This window comes from Branchiostoma lanceolatum, chromosome 7 (genome assembly GCF_035083965.1).
Source record: "Branchiostoma lanceolatum isolate klBraLanc5 chromosome 7, klBraLanc5.hap2, whole genome shotgun sequence".
Taxonomy (NCBI): Eukaryota; Metazoa; Chordata; class Leptocardii; order Amphioxiformes; family Branchiostomatidae; genus Branchiostoma; species Branchiostoma lanceolatum.
Genome location: NC_089728.1, coordinates 6,110,498 through 6,128,600, shown reverse-complemented (window position 1 = coordinate 6,128,600; position 18,103 = coordinate 6,110,498). Strand labels below are relative to the sequence as shown.

The 18,103-nt window shown below is 44.3% G+C and overlaps 2 protein-coding genes across 2 annotated transcripts in view; one reads left to right on the top strand and one right to left on the bottom strand.

Annotated features, from left to right (window-relative positions):
• Positions 1 to 478: 478 nt before the first annotated feature.
• On the bottom strand, positions 479 to 8,776 carry LOC136438857 (uncharacterized). The gene is made up of 6 exons (XM_066433864.1): positions 8,462 to 8,776; positions 5,622 to 5,808; positions 5,115 to 5,270; positions 4,374 to 4,510; positions 3,404 to 3,543; positions 479 to 1,115 (listed from the first exon to the last, which is right to left on the bottom strand). Exons 1-6 carry the CDS (start codon positions 8,682 to 8,684, stop codon positions 1,041 to 1,043), a joined length of 918 nt encoding a protein of 305 aa, XP_066289961.1. The 5' UTR covers positions 8,685 to 8,776; the 3' UTR covers positions 479 to 1,040.
• Positions 8,777 to 13,433: 4,657 nt separating this feature from the next.
• The window catches only part of LOC136438850 (large ribosomal subunit protein mL38-like), a 5,947-nt gene continuing 1,277 nt past the window's right edge, over positions 13,434 to 18,103 (top strand). The window contains exons 1-7 of the mRNA XM_066433857.1: positions 13,434 to 13,625; positions 14,163 to 14,438; positions 15,264 to 15,472; positions 15,851 to 15,923; positions 16,250 to 16,295; positions 16,641 to 16,799; positions 17,814 to 17,950. Of these exons, the coding sequence (XP_066289954.1) occupies positions 13,484 to 13,625; positions 14,163 to 14,438; positions 15,264 to 15,472; positions 15,851 to 15,923; positions 16,250 to 16,295; positions 16,641 to 16,799; positions 17,814 to 17,950 (1,042 nt within the window). The 5' untranslated portion in view covers positions 13,434 to 13,483. The remainder of the gene's footprint in view (positions 13,626 to 14,162; positions 14,439 to 15,263; positions 15,473 to 15,850; positions 15,924 to 16,249; positions 16,296 to 16,640; positions 16,800 to 17,813; positions 17,951 to 18,103) is intronic.

Sequence of the window (18,103 nt, the reverse complement as noted above, 5' to 3'; positions counted from 1 at the left end):
AGCTAAAGCTCGTCGACCGTGTGTCCGGGATAATCAAGGAGGTTAAAATCAGATATCTTATCCTCCTTGGGATTATCTATGGTGGCTAAGGAGATTCTAGCTGGCTGATATTATTTTAGCTCTGTGGAGATCTGCTTGAAGATTATTATATGTCAGGGACACAAAAAGTCATTTGTCCAATTAACAAAGATTATTTATAGGATGCTAGCTAGACAGGCACTGTATGCTAGATTTGGTTTTGCAGACGACCTTCTATCAAGGACTAAGCTCAGAGGAAATTTAGGTCAGCTGAATGATAACAGCACATTCAAATCACGTCATGACACAACCGTGTCAGTAACGATTGAAAACACGTTATTTACGGGAGCTGGAATAATGTATCAATGAATCAGAAATAGCGAATTAAGATCATCACAAACAGCCTGTCGTTTTGTAGCAAAACTATATCATAAGCCGTTGTACGTCTTGGATTCTTAAATTCTTGGCTATCTCGCCAGCCCGAAGATTGGATTTATTTTCATTATCATCTCATCTACATTGTAGCAGATTGTGATGACATGGTTCGGCATGCAACCCTCCCAACTGGGGTTATCGGCTGCTGATAGATCAACTAGGAGGCCGAGGGCACTCGAATCTAGAGCAGGATCAGACGCCACAGGACGGGATTCACAGTAGTACTGACAATGGACCGCCGATATACAACGTGGCTGCGTCTGTGTATTGAATACTGTGGTGTCCGAAGTCACATGAGGTCCAACCACCTCACAACCCCCGGGTGATGAGAACAAAGGTCGTCTTCGGTATCGAGGACGACCAAGAATCGTAATGATTGTTTTCAATTCCGACCATCTTTTGGGACCAAATTGGTATAAAAAATTGGACGCACTCAAGCTCTGGGGTCGGGTTAGAGTGGTCCATCATAAATCAACTTTTTTCCGGATAGAAGCCCCTTCAGAATTAATCTGTATACATTTACAGTAAGCTCCCACATAGGGGTTTTATATGTACACGGAGGCCTCATCAGACAGCGATAGTTGATATCACTTCACTTCATCCGAACGATCCCGGCGGACTTTCCTCAGCAGCCAACAGAGCTGGTTCTCGTTATTCTTGCGCTGCAGAAACAGGAGTGAAATATGCATGAAAAGTTCAAGCCGTGTCTTAATAGTTGTTCATTACCATTCTCCTACGCAGATCCTCGCCCGTGGCCCCTACAGTATACTACTTCAGTACCTTGGAGAGACGTCTTCATATGTTTGCAATCTGATAAGAAACACTGAGCCTACGAAGAGCCTCGACCGCGGCCTATACAATAAACCTTGAAGAGACTGCTAAACCGGGCTGAGGTTTCCACCTCTAGTCAGCTGTCACCCAATCAGAGAATCGGCTTTATCTAAAGAAAACATTCAGGCGATTCTCTGATTGGAAGACAACTGGTCAGAGGCCAGGCCTACGAAAGTGGAAGCCTTTATATAGCCCGGTTCAACAGAGCCTCTGTAAAACCTAATGAAAAGGCCGCGGGCAAGGCTCTGCTAGCTTGATGTCAGATTGCAAAGCTATAATGATTTTTTTTTTCATATGCATAACAACCCCTTGCCCCGTATTGGTATAAATCTAATGTTAGCGTTATATTTCATTATGCTCTGTTATTTGTCTGTATACAGTATATCATATCGTAAGTCGTGGGAGCATCACCAAATTGTTCAGTATAACCCTATTTTAATGCAGCATTTGTTGGGAAATGATCTCATTTTTAAATGAATAAATAAAAAACAAGAGCTTTTAAAAAAAGCTGGCGTTTCGGCTACGTTTATAAGTGTGAATTGTCTTTTCCCTTTACTTGAAGTAAAATCTGCCAGAGGAAGTCACTCAAGGGCTGTTCAGTCTATAAGAAAAATTGTCATTTTGGGAAATGAGTACTGTTTTAATAGAGAAAGGCAGATTGGGGAAAGCAATTTTGAAGTTACGTCACTTAACTTAAGTGCTTTTGAAAAAGCTGGTCTTGGCCTACAACTTGTGCTTATTTGTAAAATGTATAATAGGCTCATTATAAAAGCTATCAATGTAATTATGTACATGGCACGCAATAAAACATAAAATTTGAAAAAGCACCATTGAATCATCAGCACTATGGTAATTAAGTGAAATAGAAGTTCATAACAGCTAAGGTTCTATCTAAAATGACTACCAAATGTCAAACAAATCAACAGCTACCTCATCCGTATTATTCTGGTTTCCGCATTTACAACATTTCTTCCTTATTTTCCTGGGTAATTTTGCTAAAATTCATGAAAATTCCCATAGTTTTGTGCCGAGGGGCGCCACTTTCCACGTCCGTGTTGTCTGAATGAAGTCGATACTGAACAATGGAGCATTTGCTACTGTAACAAAGAATCGCTGTTTTGCAAACAACATCAAGAGCCTCTGTTTACATCGGGGATAGAAGTTTAGTGGCGAGTGTTTTGCAAGAATCATCTTACCGCGCATAGGAGCCGCTGCACGGTATTTTCCATTACAATGAACAGAAAAATTCGAATGCCGGGTTTGGAATCTATGAAGTCCTGTTCATAAGACAAAGGCCTTGTATATATTAAATGAATATTTAAAAATAACAAATATAAAATATTTCTTTATTTATTAATGAAAAAATGATATTCATAAATATGATATTGATAGATTAATATAATATCAATATATATTTTTGATATTCAATATCTAAAAAGAAAAAAAAATTCATGCACGGACACGAACCCGGATCTTCTGGGTCCGAAGTGCTTCGCGTTGCCAGATCGGCCAAGCTGCGGTACGTATTTACATACTTTGGACGTAATGCTATAACCTCACTATATGCTATCATTTATGCCGATTTTTGCTCGTTTTCTTGACGAAATCATTTTTTTTCTTCTGTAATCTTGTGGAATAGATGTAATATGGTCATTTTTCAGGATATCAAAGTCCGAAACCACAATGCAATGATATTTCCGAACAGTTGTAGCAGTTACATGCGGTCGCCGTCCTGTGTCACATGCAAATCTAGCGTGCCTGCCTTTTCGTGCTCTCTTGCCATATAAGGCAACGGCTATACAAGGATTTGAGAACGTATTGCCATATAAGGTCTTATTGTGTGCGACACAGTGTTGAACCAAGCTTCCCTGCTTCCCTGGTCCTTGCTTGAAGGTAAAAGCCAGGACAATGCGTTCCGGCGCGTATGCGCCGAAACGCAAAAAACGTTTTGAAGTGTTTCCATAGGCCCATACCTAAGTCCTTTTTGGCAGTATCTTTAAGGTTTGAATAGCCACAGTGTGGTGGCCTATGGTCAGTTGCAATATTACACAACGCTTTACACCAAATTGGATCGAAGTTTACTCTAACGGTGCCCATAATGTATGGATTACTGCCGTACCTTAATGTAGGTTTTCACGGCTCGTCCGGCGAACTGTTCCTCGTAAACGTACTGGGCGTCCTGTGTCACAGCTGAGAATATGGCGCTGTAGTCCGCCGGGCAGCGGTAGAAGGTGGGGTTGAAGGAACGCTTCTTATTCCCTGTTACAAACAAATGCATAGTTACAATGTTTAATTAGTTATGACCACGCTGACATATCATCTCATCGCTTCTTATTCAAAATAAAGGTTCTACTATTACTACATGTACTACTACCAGTGATAAATCAGTACAGCGCTTAGTTACAACCTATTTACATATCATTACATCGTTTCTTATTCCTTATTACGATTACAACGACATATCTTCACAACATTTCTTCTTCCCTGTTGTTACAACGCTTTTTTATTCCCTGTTACAACCACCGTGGCAAACTATCACAACATATGCTCTTAACCTGTATGTAATAATACCCAGAAAAGAAACGGTCAATATGGCCAGCAAATGTAGGTCTAGGCCCTACACTGTTTTATCTATGATTTTTATTCAGGGTCACAGATACTTGTAATATCAAGGGCCTTTGAATTCTTTGCGCACTGCTTCGTCTTCTTATGTAAATCGTAATCTCCTTTACAAGTAGAGCTGGAACCATGAGAAAACGTGTTGATAAAAATCATTGCTGGCCTTTTCAAATCTAAATGTGCTGCCATAAAACGACGCTATCGCTTGTCAAGATCAAGGTGACGTTAACCAAAACATTTTCACGGTACGCCTAAATATTTTTTGGCAACGCCTTACAAACACAGTATCCAACGCCAATTGTGACCAAAGGATTGTTTCATCTCCCAACAGATATGGAAAGGGGACATCATGACGTTTTCAGGCAACCCCGTTATTTTTCCGCCATCCAGCTGTGATAAAAGAACATGGTAGTCAGAAAAGGTTAAGATCTTCTCAACCAATATCTGACCAAAGCCGGGTGATCCCTTACCGGACTTTTGGAAGCAGGATTCTCTGAAGAAGAAGTAACCGCCATCGGTCAGCCAAGACAGGACTTTGTCGGCAAGTGCAGAGACCTCTTCGTCCGCAAGGTACATCATCAGCCAGTTGGAGAACACGACGTCGACGCTAGGGGGACACGTCAAACGGATTGGTGATGGAAACGCATTTGGATACTGGGTGGCAGTTAGGTGATCAGATTACAATCAGGCCAGTAGGAGGAAGAAAATTGGAATGAATGAATGAATGAATAAATGAATAAATGAAAGGAAGACTTGGTAATTCCAAAGAACACTTATCTGTTGACATCAAATGTATGTTATTCCCATAGACAGCCATACCAGCTAATGTGAAATTCTTTCTGTGACGTCACGGCCTGTAGTTAATTTTTCCCCACCAAGGTAGAGCACATAGTATACACATAGATGTTCGATATTTACAGAAAAGACCAAACTTTTAGCCTGGTATCCAAACATATTATAGCTCCCGAGTCTCTTCCGTCCTCTATTTGCGGAAGCTTTAATAGGTTTGGCTACCAGGCTACAAACTTTTACTAACCTGGGTGCCAGTCGATTACTTTTTAGTACTACCAGGGCTCCTGCACTAAGGTAGCGACTAGCGAGTGTAGTGCCCTTTAGTCATTTTAGTCTAGGAGCCCCGGTAGTAATCGGATGCCACAGACTTTTACATGAACATCGGTGTAAATTTAATCTCACTGGCACTTTAACGTTACCTTTCCGATGGCAGCTCCAAACGTGTGACGTCAGCCGGAAGGAAGGCTATATTACCCAGGTGTCCGTTCGTCTCTTCGTTTTTCCTGATGAAGGATTCCACGAAATCTACCGCCGTCACGTGATCAGCTTGCTTGGCAAGACTCGGTGTGAAACGACTTGGGAATAGAACAATGATGATTTTAGTCTCGATTGGACAGGAATCAGGTCATAAAAAAGCCGCCAGCAAATCATCACAATCACGGCATCATGAACCAGAACACGAGATGTCAAAACCTGCTGCAGTACCATAGAAAGCCGCTAAGGGGCCCGTATTCGCCCATATCATGGTCCTTTGCTCTGCCATCACCTACCCACAACAGAAAGGTCAACAGTGCAGAACTTCTCGAGTTATCCTAATCACACACACACAAACACACATGCACACGCACGCACGCGCGCACACACACGCACATACATACACACATACACACACACACGCACACACATACACACAGATCATGCCTTACCCAATGCCAGCACCGAGCTCCAACACACGTTTCCTGGCGAGGTCCGGTAGCATGGCGAGTATTTCCGGTCGCTCCTCTTGGTCCAGTTCGTCGGCGTTCTCGTCCAACATCATCTCCTGCAGCGAGCCGTCGTGCGACTGTTCCCGCCAAAACTCCGCCATCTCCACCCGCACGTCTTCGTGGTCCACTGAGAGGAAAGCATGACGTGTTTAAGTTAAAAACAGTTTCAAGAAATAGATAGAATGTGTAGGGGTCAGACAGAGACCCGTATCGGAATCTACTAGTCGAAACAAATGAATGAGAGCATGCAAGTAAGTCATAGATACAAGAAATTAAGTTTAAGAACTAATAAGTCCAACTCTAAATCGAGCAGCCTACAGTGCAACGGTGTCCCCTATCAAAATGTACCCGGCTACAATCTAGTCAGGGGTTTAGCTTGGACTGACAAGCAAGAAATCAAAACTGAGTTCCAAACCTGGCAGAGAAGAGGAAACAAAACAAGGCAAGGCACTGTAGACGTGTAGTACACATCTAAAACCGTCAATAAAATATTTTGATGTCTAACTTAAAAGTAATACAAGTGCTGTTTGTTTTATCTCTTTTAAATCTCATCGATCTCACAAAAGATGATGTGGCTGAATACATTTATCTTTAAAAGGTCGTTCAAGCCCCAAAGGGGGCAGAGTTATATCCGGCCGCGGTGTACCATTCACTGTGAAATGGACGACGGGGCTTTAAAGTGGCATGTAAGCCTACTTTTAAGTATTATACAAATGTGGACTTGCCACAAGTACTTGATTTTCTTGCATTTGGAGCATATAACACATTTGTTCTCTGTCGGAATAGCGGCGAAATTCAGTATGTAGAAATGATGCAATAATCACTTTCGAAGACACCCGTATCTGTGTCAAGGTTCGGAAAGTGAATATGGTACTTAAAAAAAGTGTTTTATCTGAGGGTTGCTTCAAAATCCTCTCACTCACCTGACGTCAAAACACGTTGAAATGTTCGTGAAATGACCTGCAGTTGATTATGGTTTGTTACCGTCGTTGACAAACAAAAGAGTTACAAAACTCAAACGTAAATCGGGAAGCAACTCTGTACATACCAACTTTGCCACTTGAGCTCGAGTCCCGGTCATTTTCCATCCCCAGAAAGTAAACTCTCGTACTCAGGTATGATTTTACGGTTTTTAAATTCACAAAACCACAGGTCGGTTAACGTTGAGTAAGTGAATTAATTTCTGTGGCCACGTCGACACCGTAGATTACTCGTGTACGTAAACCATGGCTGTTCTGTTGGGAAAAGCTCTTCTCGAGTATAATTGAATCTGTACACTCGTTGATCTATCAATCAATATTTTCTATCGATCTGTAAAAACAGAGTTTGCGACGGAAACTGCATGAAGCGAATCAGATCTGCAGAGATGGCAGACTTCACCGCTGTACCCATACTGCTTTTCGACCCTTCAAGTACACACGCACGCACGCACACACGCACGCACGCACGCACGCACGCACGCGCGCCCACAGAGAGAGACACACAGCCAGACAAGAAAAAAAACAAACAATCCCTTTGGGTGAAGCAATGACCTAAATTTGCCTCTTTTCTATCCGGTACTAAACCTTTCATGCTATGGAATCCAGGTTCCATGTAACGAGATTTAGTACTTGAGGGTTCAAGCACCCGTTACTTGCTAGCGGCACACTAGCACGATGGATCAGTTGGGAAGGTCACCTTTGTGCATATCACTATATAGAATGGGAGGGGGGGGGACGTAGTAATAAGCTATTGTAGGTGCTATGGCGCTGTATAGCTATTGGTACATACGTTACTTTGTCGTTGCACTGCCTGAGGCATTGTTTACATCACTTTTCATGCTTTTTTCAGTAGTTCATCACGGATAGGACGCCTTTGCCCTAAACTTTTAGTATACTCCCGGTAGTATTCCCCTTCGATAAGTCTCCTTATGGTGTACCCCACAATTCACCACCGTGCTACTGTAACCCTCGCTGTAACACCCTATAAACCCCCTACAATATCCCATACGATACGTTGCAGCGCGTTGCTATTGTACTTTGAGCATTCATAGACTGCAAAGACGTAAAGTCCTGACGTGGCCTTAGCGCCGCGAAGCATGATGGGATGACGTCATGAGCGAAACCAATACACCGTGGACTGCATTTCAAAGGTTACTTGCGTCGCGGGTATACGAAGTCCATAGTAGCCGATAAAGTATTTAACTGAACTAGTCTCTCTCTATATATATATCGATATAGATATAGATATATAGATATAGATAGATAGTCATAAATACATGTAGATACAATTCCACCGGGTCACATATATACGAAACCCTGAAAAATATGCGTCTGATGAGATCTCCAATGCGACACCGCAAGCACAATGCACTCCAGTACATCTAAACTGTGCATGCCTGAGAGGTACTGCACTAGAAATCTCTTAAACACGACTGTTTTTCAAAGTGGCGAATGTATTGTAACCCGGCGGATGAATGTCAATGGAGGTTAGATACGTAGATATAGATTGATACAGATACTGTATATAGATATCACGTCCGATATCATTATTATCATTCCTCTGAAGTACAGCCAGTAGGTACCCATCTGAGTATAGTAATGAGGCTGTTGTACATATAGTGCCTTTTAACGTGCCCGAGGCAGCTCCTTGATCACGGGACCCCCAGTTTACGTCCCTTCCGAACGACAAATACAGCTCCAACTAGGATGCCCTTCCCAGATTCGAACCGGGTTCTCTCAGTTACTAACTATATAGATATAGATATTGCAGTGGAATCGCTTAGCCTAAAACGGTCTCACCTTGGATTTCTCCGTCCGGAGAGCCACACAGCCTCCGTCTCTCTGCGACTGACAGCTGGTCGCTGATGTCAACACACCAGGTCCACTGGAGCTGCCTCCCGTACGAGTGCAGTATTCGGTCTACGTACATGTAGCTATAGTCCTGTCCGCTGACATATTCCAGAGTATAACTCAGCACGTACAACACGACACAGGGCAGGAAAATACCCGATTTTCCCAACATAGTTCTGTTTTTGTAGTTTGTTATAGTTCAAGCAAAGGTGAACGGCTATAGTTCCGCAAATTTCGGCTTTACTACCCGCGCGGCCGTGTTCCCTATAGGAGGGCCTGCATGGGGGGGTCCCGACAACGCTCTACGCTAAATTCGGAGGGCCGGATACGTAATACGCTAAATTCAGAAAGCCTCCCTACGTTCTACGCTAAATTCAGAAAGCCCCCCCTACGCTCTACGCTATATTATGGAGTGGTCGGCAACGCTCTACGTAAAATTAAAACGGCCGATTACGCTCTACGTAAAAGGGGCATGCAGGCCCTCCTATAGTTCCTAAAGGGCGCGCGGGGTGCTTTACGTTAGCAAACTTGCTGACGTGTCCTTTCCGAGGTTCAAGGGATGACGTAGCTAGGATGACGTGTCATTCGCATGCGTGTTTGAATAGTTCGGCTGTTGTGGTGATGGGGTGAGGTAGAAGGGGGTCAGTGTGAAACACTAGAGGCGAGTAGAAACAGATTCCTGGCTCCCGGGGATCGAACCCGGGCCCGCCAGCCCAAAGGCCGCATGCCATAACCGCTAGGCTTAAAGGCTCGGACCAGTTAGACTGGTCAGTTTGTGGCGCTTGGACTCCAGTGACTGTTACAAGGGGGTACGTTGGTGTTATTTGTGGAATGGGGTGGACTGACCGTAATCGTTACTAGTATATCACACACGGATACTAGTACTTCAGTGAAGTCATACGTTGATTTTGTTCTTGGCGCTTTGCCAGACAGGAGCAAACTGGTGTAACAAAACAAAACAAACGCACTCGCTCTATAATGCAGTATTAGACATGTACTCATATCGATTCATATACATTCGATACAAATCTAGCGACAAAATCATGATGTAGGGGTTTCGGTGGTTCAAGTTTTAGTTCACATCGCTCATAACATGCTGCGAAGTGACAGTATATACTGACATGGCCGTAGGAAGTGATGTCTTTTTGGTGAAAATTGATTTCCACATGATGCGTCCCTTGGACCCTAGATTGATATTGACCTTTGCGACATTGCGTAAGCGACGCATGACGCTTGTTCGTCAGCTATTAGTGAAATACGGCATCGCCACGGCTCACGTATTTAGCCAAGCACACCGGGTCTCAACTACTCTTCTGGACAAGTGTGTTGGGTTATTTTACGAGCAGAGGTTTGACGCTGAGGCTTATGCATGAAGCTCCCTCATACATGGGGCCGCCGGGTTAACGTGACCATCCGAAATGACGTGTGTTATCGACCAGCAGATTATACCAAAGTTTTACCTCTTTCTGACAATTTCGGCTCAAAAGTCATGGAGATCTTATGTGAAAATGTCAACTTTTCTACATTATTTCTAATTCAGCGCTAGCGGGAAAGTGTACTTCATCCTTTATGAGCGACAGTTGACTGCCCCACCAGTCTGCACAATAATGTACATTTCCCTATACTTAGGGGCTATAGCGAACCGTAAATGTAACAACTTCTTCCTTAGTCAAAGATCTATATACATCACCTAAAAAGAACACACACACCCCTCCGATCGAACACGAATGGCACAATCCATATAGAAACTGCATGTATTTATTGTTCTCGAACAATCATTACCATTGGCAGTTGCCATGGCGAAAACTACATTGTTCACAGTCGAGTCGAACACGGCATCAGTAAACGCCAACCAGCGGCTGCATTACTGAGTTTTGAAAGTGAATTTACTGTCTAGTTGAGAGAAAATACAAGCGAAATGGGTGCTCAAGCATCGAAGGTTAAAAGGGGTTGCCTTGACAAGATGGCATGTTGTTTCCCCATCCCATTTAAGAAGTTACGGAACAACAAGGTGCATCCTCTTGGAGGAGTGGAAACTTCGGTCGGGTCACCATTTCCACCTGGCATGCCTGGTGAGAAGATTTTTTAGATTTTCTCTCCGTGAAAACGGATGTATTGTTTTCGGTCTGCGTGTTTGTTTGTCTTGGTGTGAGTTCGCAGTTATTTGAATGTTGTAGAGTGACAGGATGTGAGGCGGAGATTGGCAAGATGGGAAGGTTGGCTCGGCCCGGGTCAGGATGAAACGTGAGAGTAGAGCACGTTATTTACATGGTTGTTCTGTTTTCCCGGCCCCTTTCATCCTTTTCGACACGAATTCGAACAACGGCACTTGTCTAATCTCCAAGCAGGTGCTTACAGCGTGTAATATCCTCGAGATTTCTGTCTTACGAACCAGCAGATCTTCATGGGGATTAGCGCATGTCGTATTTTGTTTTTGTTTTGTTTTTTGCTTGATTTCCGAGGTACAGTATAAATTGGTATCCAGGCTAAAATTTTCCACCTCTTCGTAAAGCCCTCCTCGCACTGGACCCGCGGCACGTTGGCGGCGTCGCTGCGTCCTAAACTAGATTTGTGTTACCCATGACTTTATAATGGGAATATCATGCAAAACTAGTATGACTAAAATGACAACAAAGGGTACAGAGATTCGTTTCTCATCAAGGAAATTCGTTGAGCGTGCTGTCAAATCGTTCTGTCGCAGTGAGGCCGACAACGCGCCGCTTGTCCAGTGAGATCGGCAAAACTCCGACTGTTTCTTAGTAAACCACCTGTGTCGTCCTACAGGTTTACTGCATGTGACTGGCGCACCCCAGCAGGTGCTGACTGCCGGCGCACCCCAGCAGGTGCTGACTGGCGCACCCCAGCAGGTGCCGACTGCCGGCGCACCCCAGCAGGTGCCGACTGCCGGCGCACCCCAGCAGGTGCTGACTGCCGCACCCCAGCAGGTGCCGACTGCCGGCGCACCCCAGCAGGTGCCGACTGCCGGCGCACCCCAGCAGGTGCTGACTGGCGCACCCCAGCAGGTGCCGACTGCCGGCGCACCCCAGCAGGTGCTGACTGCCGGCGCACCCCAGCAGGTGCTGACTGCCGGCGCACCCCAGCAGGTGCCGACTGGCGCACCCCAGCAGGTGCCGACTGCCGGCGCACCCCAGCAGGTGCCGACTGGCGCACCCCAGCAGGTGCCGACTGCCGGCGCACCCCAGCAGGTGCTGACTGTCGGCGCACCCCAGCAGGTGCTGACTGCCGGCGCACCCCAGCAGGTGCTGATTGCCGGCGCACCCCAGCAGGTGCTGACTGCCGGCGCACGCCAGCAGGTGCTGACCGGCGCACCCCAGCAGGTGCTGACTGCCGACGCACCCCAGCAGGTGCCGACTGCCGGCGCACCCCAGCAGGTGCTGACTGCCGGCGCACCCCAGCAGGTGCTGACTGCCGACGCACCCCAGCAGGTGCTGACTGCCGACGCACCCCAGCAGGTGCCGACTGCCGGCGCACCCCAGCAGGTGCTGACTGCCGGCGCACCCCAGCAGGTGCCGACTGCCGGCGCACCCCAGCAGGTGCCGACTGCCGGCGCACCCCAGCAGGTGCCGACTGCCGGCGCACCCCAGCAGGTGCTGACTGCCGACGCACCCCAGCAGGTGCCGACTGCCGGCGCACCCCAGCAGGTGCCGACTGCCGGCGCACCCCATCAGGTGCTGACTGCCGACGCACCCCATCAGGTGCTGACCGGCGCACCCCATCAGGTGCTGACTGCCGGCGCACCCCAGCAGGTGCCGACTGCCGGCGCACCCCAGCAGGTGCCGACTGCCGGCGCACCCCATCAGGTGCTGACTGCCGGCGCACCCCAGCAGGTGACTGCACAGAGGCAGGGGAACGGGCAGACGGTGTGGTTCATCCAGGTGGCAGAGGCAGCGAGGGGCCCTCTGTGAGGCATGGCAGTTAGGGGGCACCGTGGGGGTTCTGAGGGGGTGGGGGCTGACTACATACACTACGCGGGAACTTCTGGACAAGGTGGACGAGGCAGACCCGCCGGCGTCAAGGGGAGGTAACGTTAAGTCACACAACTAAGTTTTGGCTTTGTTAACGATTCTGTATATAACGTTTGCTTTAAGTCTCATGCATTTTTTTGTTTCATATATGCCCTTAGTTTTGTGCTAGCTTTAAATTTTGTATATTGTTCCGTTACCAAGGCTTGCCCTTTGCAATAGCCTTCGACTGGTTAGGTAGCCCTGGCTGTACTTTTTTTACAGCCAGCCAGATAAATCAATCAAATCAAACCCGTCCACCAAGGCAGCATCCATGGTGGCAAGTGGATATTGTTTCGGCCCATGGATACTGCCTGGAGATTACATAAGTCCCTTATCATCTGAGGATGAAAGTGATGGTGAACATTTTCTATTTGATAGCTCATGCCTCATGACCTTAGGAAACGAACTTAAGCTAACATGGATTTCAGGCTACAATTTGAAAGCTTCAAGAATAGAAAACGAATCTGAGATTGTCTTACTGAATCGACTTGTTTCTCAATGCTGGCAAAGTAACTGGTATTGTATTGAACTAGAAAGTTCTGGTCAAAATTTGTCTTGTATCCTAAGACATTGATTCTCATATCATATGATAGGACAAAAATTAATCATTTCTATTTCACCTTTCTATAATGTAACGTTACGGTTTAGAAGGAGTTATGAAAATTGTATTTCTTGGAAATCGGTTATTTGGGCCAAAAACCTAACCGGACCAAAAATCATCAGTGACGACAGAAAATACCAAGCGATCCATTGGAAGCGGTCAAACACCATTTCTTCGTCGGAATAGTAACGTTTATGGCGTCAGAGACTTGCAGACGACACTTTGTTTGAATTCAGCGCCAAAAAAAGTATCCCACGAACTCTCGCTTGTGCTCGCGAGAACTCTTGAACCCAGAGCACTTTGACACATTACTCTGGGTACGAGATTGACGGCGACCTGACCAACATGGCGGCGCCCTTGTGGATTGGAAGTCGGTGTGCTCCTGTCTTCAATACCTTCGTTTCTTCCTCCAGACACAGCCCAGCTTGTCTTAATCTGTGCAACAGACGGTTCTTCAGCAAGAAAAACCGCCCTAAGGCGTTAATAGGTAAGTGTTGCCCATGTCTGGGGGGGGGGGGGGAATAAATTATATTTATAGACCTAAACTTTAGCACGGACAACAACAAAACGAAAAGAAGCCATTACAGTGCATACAAAAGTACTATACAATTAATGACATTACCTTAATAGTGCTATCTTTCAGTAGATAACGTTACATGTAACGTTACAAATTAAACGTCGATCTAACGTTAACGTTACATGTAATTCATAGAACACATGTAAGTCATCATGATAATAGATTTGGCTCCCATATAAAAAAAAAACAGTAATACACATTGGCAGCGTGCCTGGTTAATGCTGACCTCCTTGCTACAATGTAGTGCAAATAAAACAAAACAAAACAGAACACAAAAACTGTGTAGACAGTTTTGGACTTCATTCGTAGTACCTTTACTCTAAAGTGATTTACAAGTTAATGTGTATTCTATTGCCTAAAATACATAAAAATATACATAGCCTTTAGAATTGTCAGTTCCCCCAATGACAATCTTAACTTAATGTCTTAAAATTTGTCTTTGTACAGCTCCAGTTGGCCCACTTAAGGCTAACGTCCAGTACCCCGAGCCAGTCCAAGAGGGCGAGATTAAATACCAGGAGGAATACCCGTGGCACGAGAAGACCTCGCCTATCTCCCAAGAGTTGTACTACTCAGAAGAACCCCCTCCCTCTCAAGGGGTGGATATAGGACTGCCTGTACAGAGGTTCTTAGGGTCCAAGAAGTTCAGACAGCTGAAGAGGAAGGTGAACAACGAGAACAGGGCGAATGCAGAGTTAGAGAGAGCGGCACGGCTTCGGACTTGTAAGTTTTGTCCATGTACATTTATTATAATAGTTGTAAAGGTGTTCTGTGCAACTAGGTCAACATTGTTTCAGCCCAAGAGACATGTACAAATTATTTATTTTAAATTGCCTGGGCCTGATGCGGGTGTTCCGGACCGTGTGATAACTATCCGTATCACATGAGGTTCTAGAGTTATATCACAAGGGCTTTCATAGAATATTTAGAATGCATTTCGAGCGCGTCGGTTGCGCCGCTGTCAAAAATTTGAATATCGAATTGAAGGTTAGAATCAATGTTGTTACAGTTTTGTTGTTACAGTCCCTCAACTTTTGGCGCTTTCCGCATTGAAATGTGTTTTTTTTTCGGGTGGGCATGACATAAATAAATACACGTACGTTGTATTCCGTATCACCCTATGGCCGTCAGGCGATCCTACCCGCGGTCGGGCGGGTGATACGGAATACTCCGTGTTGTATACTAAATGTATACTACATTACTGAGATGTGTAATATGATATTGCTTCATTTTTTTATACGGATCTCTCACAGGACGGTGTCCTTTGCAGTTAGTTTATATACGTAAAGCTTCTCTTAAGTATACGTCGTACATTTAACATTGAAGTAGATATACTATGTTGTAGTATGAGTAATTATTACTTCAGAAATTGTTCATCTAAGATTCCATCCATTTTGAGACTTAGACCATCCTAGACAGGACTAAACGTATCCTCACAAGGAAGAACTTCAAGAAGTGGAGAATACTACTAGAATGCTCATTAATCGATCTGTACTTAAAAACAAATTTAAGTTGATTTATTACATGTTGATATGTTTTCCCTTACAGTAAAAGTTCCCCTGGAAGAGGTAAAAAAGGAATGGGAGGCGTCATTTGGACACGAACAGTTGAAAGACGTAGCGACGCATTACAATATCTGGAAGGACTTGTTTGAAGGAGCACACTTTCACCCTGTCGTGGTAACCAACGTGCACTTCGACTCCGATGACGATCACGTGGTGCCCGTGTACCGCGGGAATGTGGTCACCCCTACAGAGGTATGTTTCTACATGGTAGTGAGGGAGGGATGGATGGATGGATGGATGGATGGATGGGTGGATGGATGGATGGATGGATGGATGGATGGATGGATGGATGGATGGATGGATGGATGGATGGATGGATGGATGCAATAATGAAGGAACAAATGAACAGAGATAGAGAACGGAGATAGAGAACACATAGGATTAAAAGTTGATATATGTAGTTGATCAAACTGATGTATTTGTTAAGTATATTCAAAATGTGAAAGTTCACTGCCAGTTTTCACCACATAATATAAGCCATCTAGAAGTATATGTATATACACAAAATGACATGTCAATACAATATTTTTTTTCATTGAGATGTTATAATTATATAACTTGTTTCCACAGGCCTCCAGACCTCCAGTTGTAGAATATGAAAGTGACGAAGACACCCTGTGGACTCTCATCCTGACAAATCCAGGTATCGTAACATTGGAACTACTTTTAGCCTAGCCTGTTTACACAAGCTCTCGCTATCAGAGGTCAATGACCTCCTCCGTCAGGCCGGCCGCTAGGAACTGCGATTTAGTCAGGCTACTAGGACTTTTAACCTAACCCTTAGATGTTAAAAACATAGAAGAAGCACCATTCTGATATAACCTTTGTGTGCAACCAATATGTTTTCCCATTTACAATTGAGTTGTCTGGTGGGTCTAGAAACAAACCTTTGAGGAGTGTAATTTCTTTACTATAGAGATTTGTTGGATGAGTCACTCAGTCATACAAAATGACTTTCTTCTGTTTCAGATGGGCATCTCAGAGACAATCAAGCCGAGTATCTCCACTGGTTTGTGTAAGTAGATGTGGCCTTACTCAATGATTGATGCATTCGCTAGAATAAAAAGACAACCTATGATGGTGCTGTTTGCAAAAACTGTAGAATACGTAAATTTTCAAGAAGATGATGATGACATCCTAACACAATCTAATGACCACATATTGCACATTTTTTTGTCTAGAGATTGCTGTAGATTATAGCGAACCTTTTGATAAAAAAAGTTGTCTGTTTGGCTCTGAATGCAAACATAAGATATTGGAAATAAACAAGATAAACAATGCTTGTAACCAATGAACCTAATTTTTGTAGAATGTTACACAGCCACACTTTTCTCACATTTTTTTCTATTTCCACATACAGAGGTAACATCCCAGGTAGTGACATCGGTAAAGGTGATACAGTTTGCGAGTACTTCCCTCCCTTCCCCCCGCAAGGCACAGGGTACCACAGATTTGTGTTCATCCTGTTCAAACAAGAAGGGCCTCTAGACTACAGTACAGAAAAGAGACCATCACCATGGTAGGTGTTTGTTTGATTGATTGTATATTGTATACCTGGTAAACACAGCAGGTTTGTACAGAACAGTACAAGCTGCATATCTGTACAGATATATTTGATCCTCACACTGGGATGGACCCCTACTCTTTTTGATAAGCGTGGTGTTTTTTTTTACGTGCTCGAGGTGTGGCTCTCCTCAAACACCTCCATTTAACATCCTAACCGAAGCTAGGTACTCATTTCCACCTGAGTGAAGTGCCTTTCCCAAGGACATAACGTCATCGAGACAAATCAGGGGACCAGGTGTTATCAAGAGTTTGATAAATGGCTCCACTCCTGTGATATTGCCAAAAAATACTAGTGCCCTGAATTTCATAAGACCATTTCAGTATAAAGTTATACTGCCATTATAGTGTTATAGTGTCTATACAATGTTTAACTGTCATTATAATGTTACAGTAATACAATTATACATGTACTACCACATTACAGTGCTGCCAAGACCATTATAGTTACAGTGTTTTACTGCCATTATGATATGGCTGCACTGGCTTTTAAGCATTATAATGTAATACTGTACTGCCACTATAAAGTCATAGCACCAGTATAATGTTCAAGTGCCATCATGATGCTGTAGTGCCATTATAATGTTATAGTACAATTCTAATGTTATAGAGCCGTCATGATGTTATGATACTTATATACAATGTCATGTTACAGAACTTCTATTGAAATGTTTTTCTGCCATTGTAATGTTATACTGCCATTACATTGTTACAGTAGTGCCGTTATAGTGTTATATACTGCCAGTATGATGTTATACTGCCATACATGTATAGTGTGCATGTTCCTCAATATAACCACAGGTTGTGGCTTCTTTTTGTTATGTTTAATGCTTTTCTCAGTTTACAACTTTGTAATAACATGCACTGTGAGAAGTTTTGCTGTAAGGGCCTTCCTTTATTGTTTGTTTGTCTATCACATGGAATATTACAGAATTTTTTTCCTAAAATGTTTTTATCATCCCTTTTCTAGTCATAGCTTGAGAAGCAGGACGTTCCGTATGTTTGAGTTTTACCGGGATCGCCAGGACCAGCTAACGCCAGCAGGACTGAACTTCTTCCAGAGCCAGTGGGACCAGTCTGTCAGGGAAACCTTCCGCAATGTTCTTAGTAAGTACCGGTATACTTTTCTGTTTGTTCTGAAGCAACGTTGGATTGTAATTTCCGACGCAACATTGGATTCCACCAAATGTTTGACTGTCCAACTCCAGTCTCTGTCAAGGAATGAGCAATCCACTGTTTTTTGTGATGTCACATCATGCA

Bases quoted from the DNA above. Each gene is read 5' to 3' on its own strand.
- LOC136438857 (XM_066433864.1), bottom strand. From the start codon at position 8,684: ATGTTGGGAAAATCGGGTATTTTCCTGCCCTGTGTCGTGTTGTACGTG. The intron at 5,809-8,461 runs GTGAGACCGTTT...CTTTCCTCTCAG, and splicing joins TCCGGACGGAGAAATCCAAG to TGGACCACGAAGACGTGCGG. The intron at 4,511-5,114 runs GTAACGTTAAAG...GTGTCCCCCTAG, and splicing joins TTGGAGCTGCCATCGGAAAG to CGTCGACGTCGTGTTCTCCA.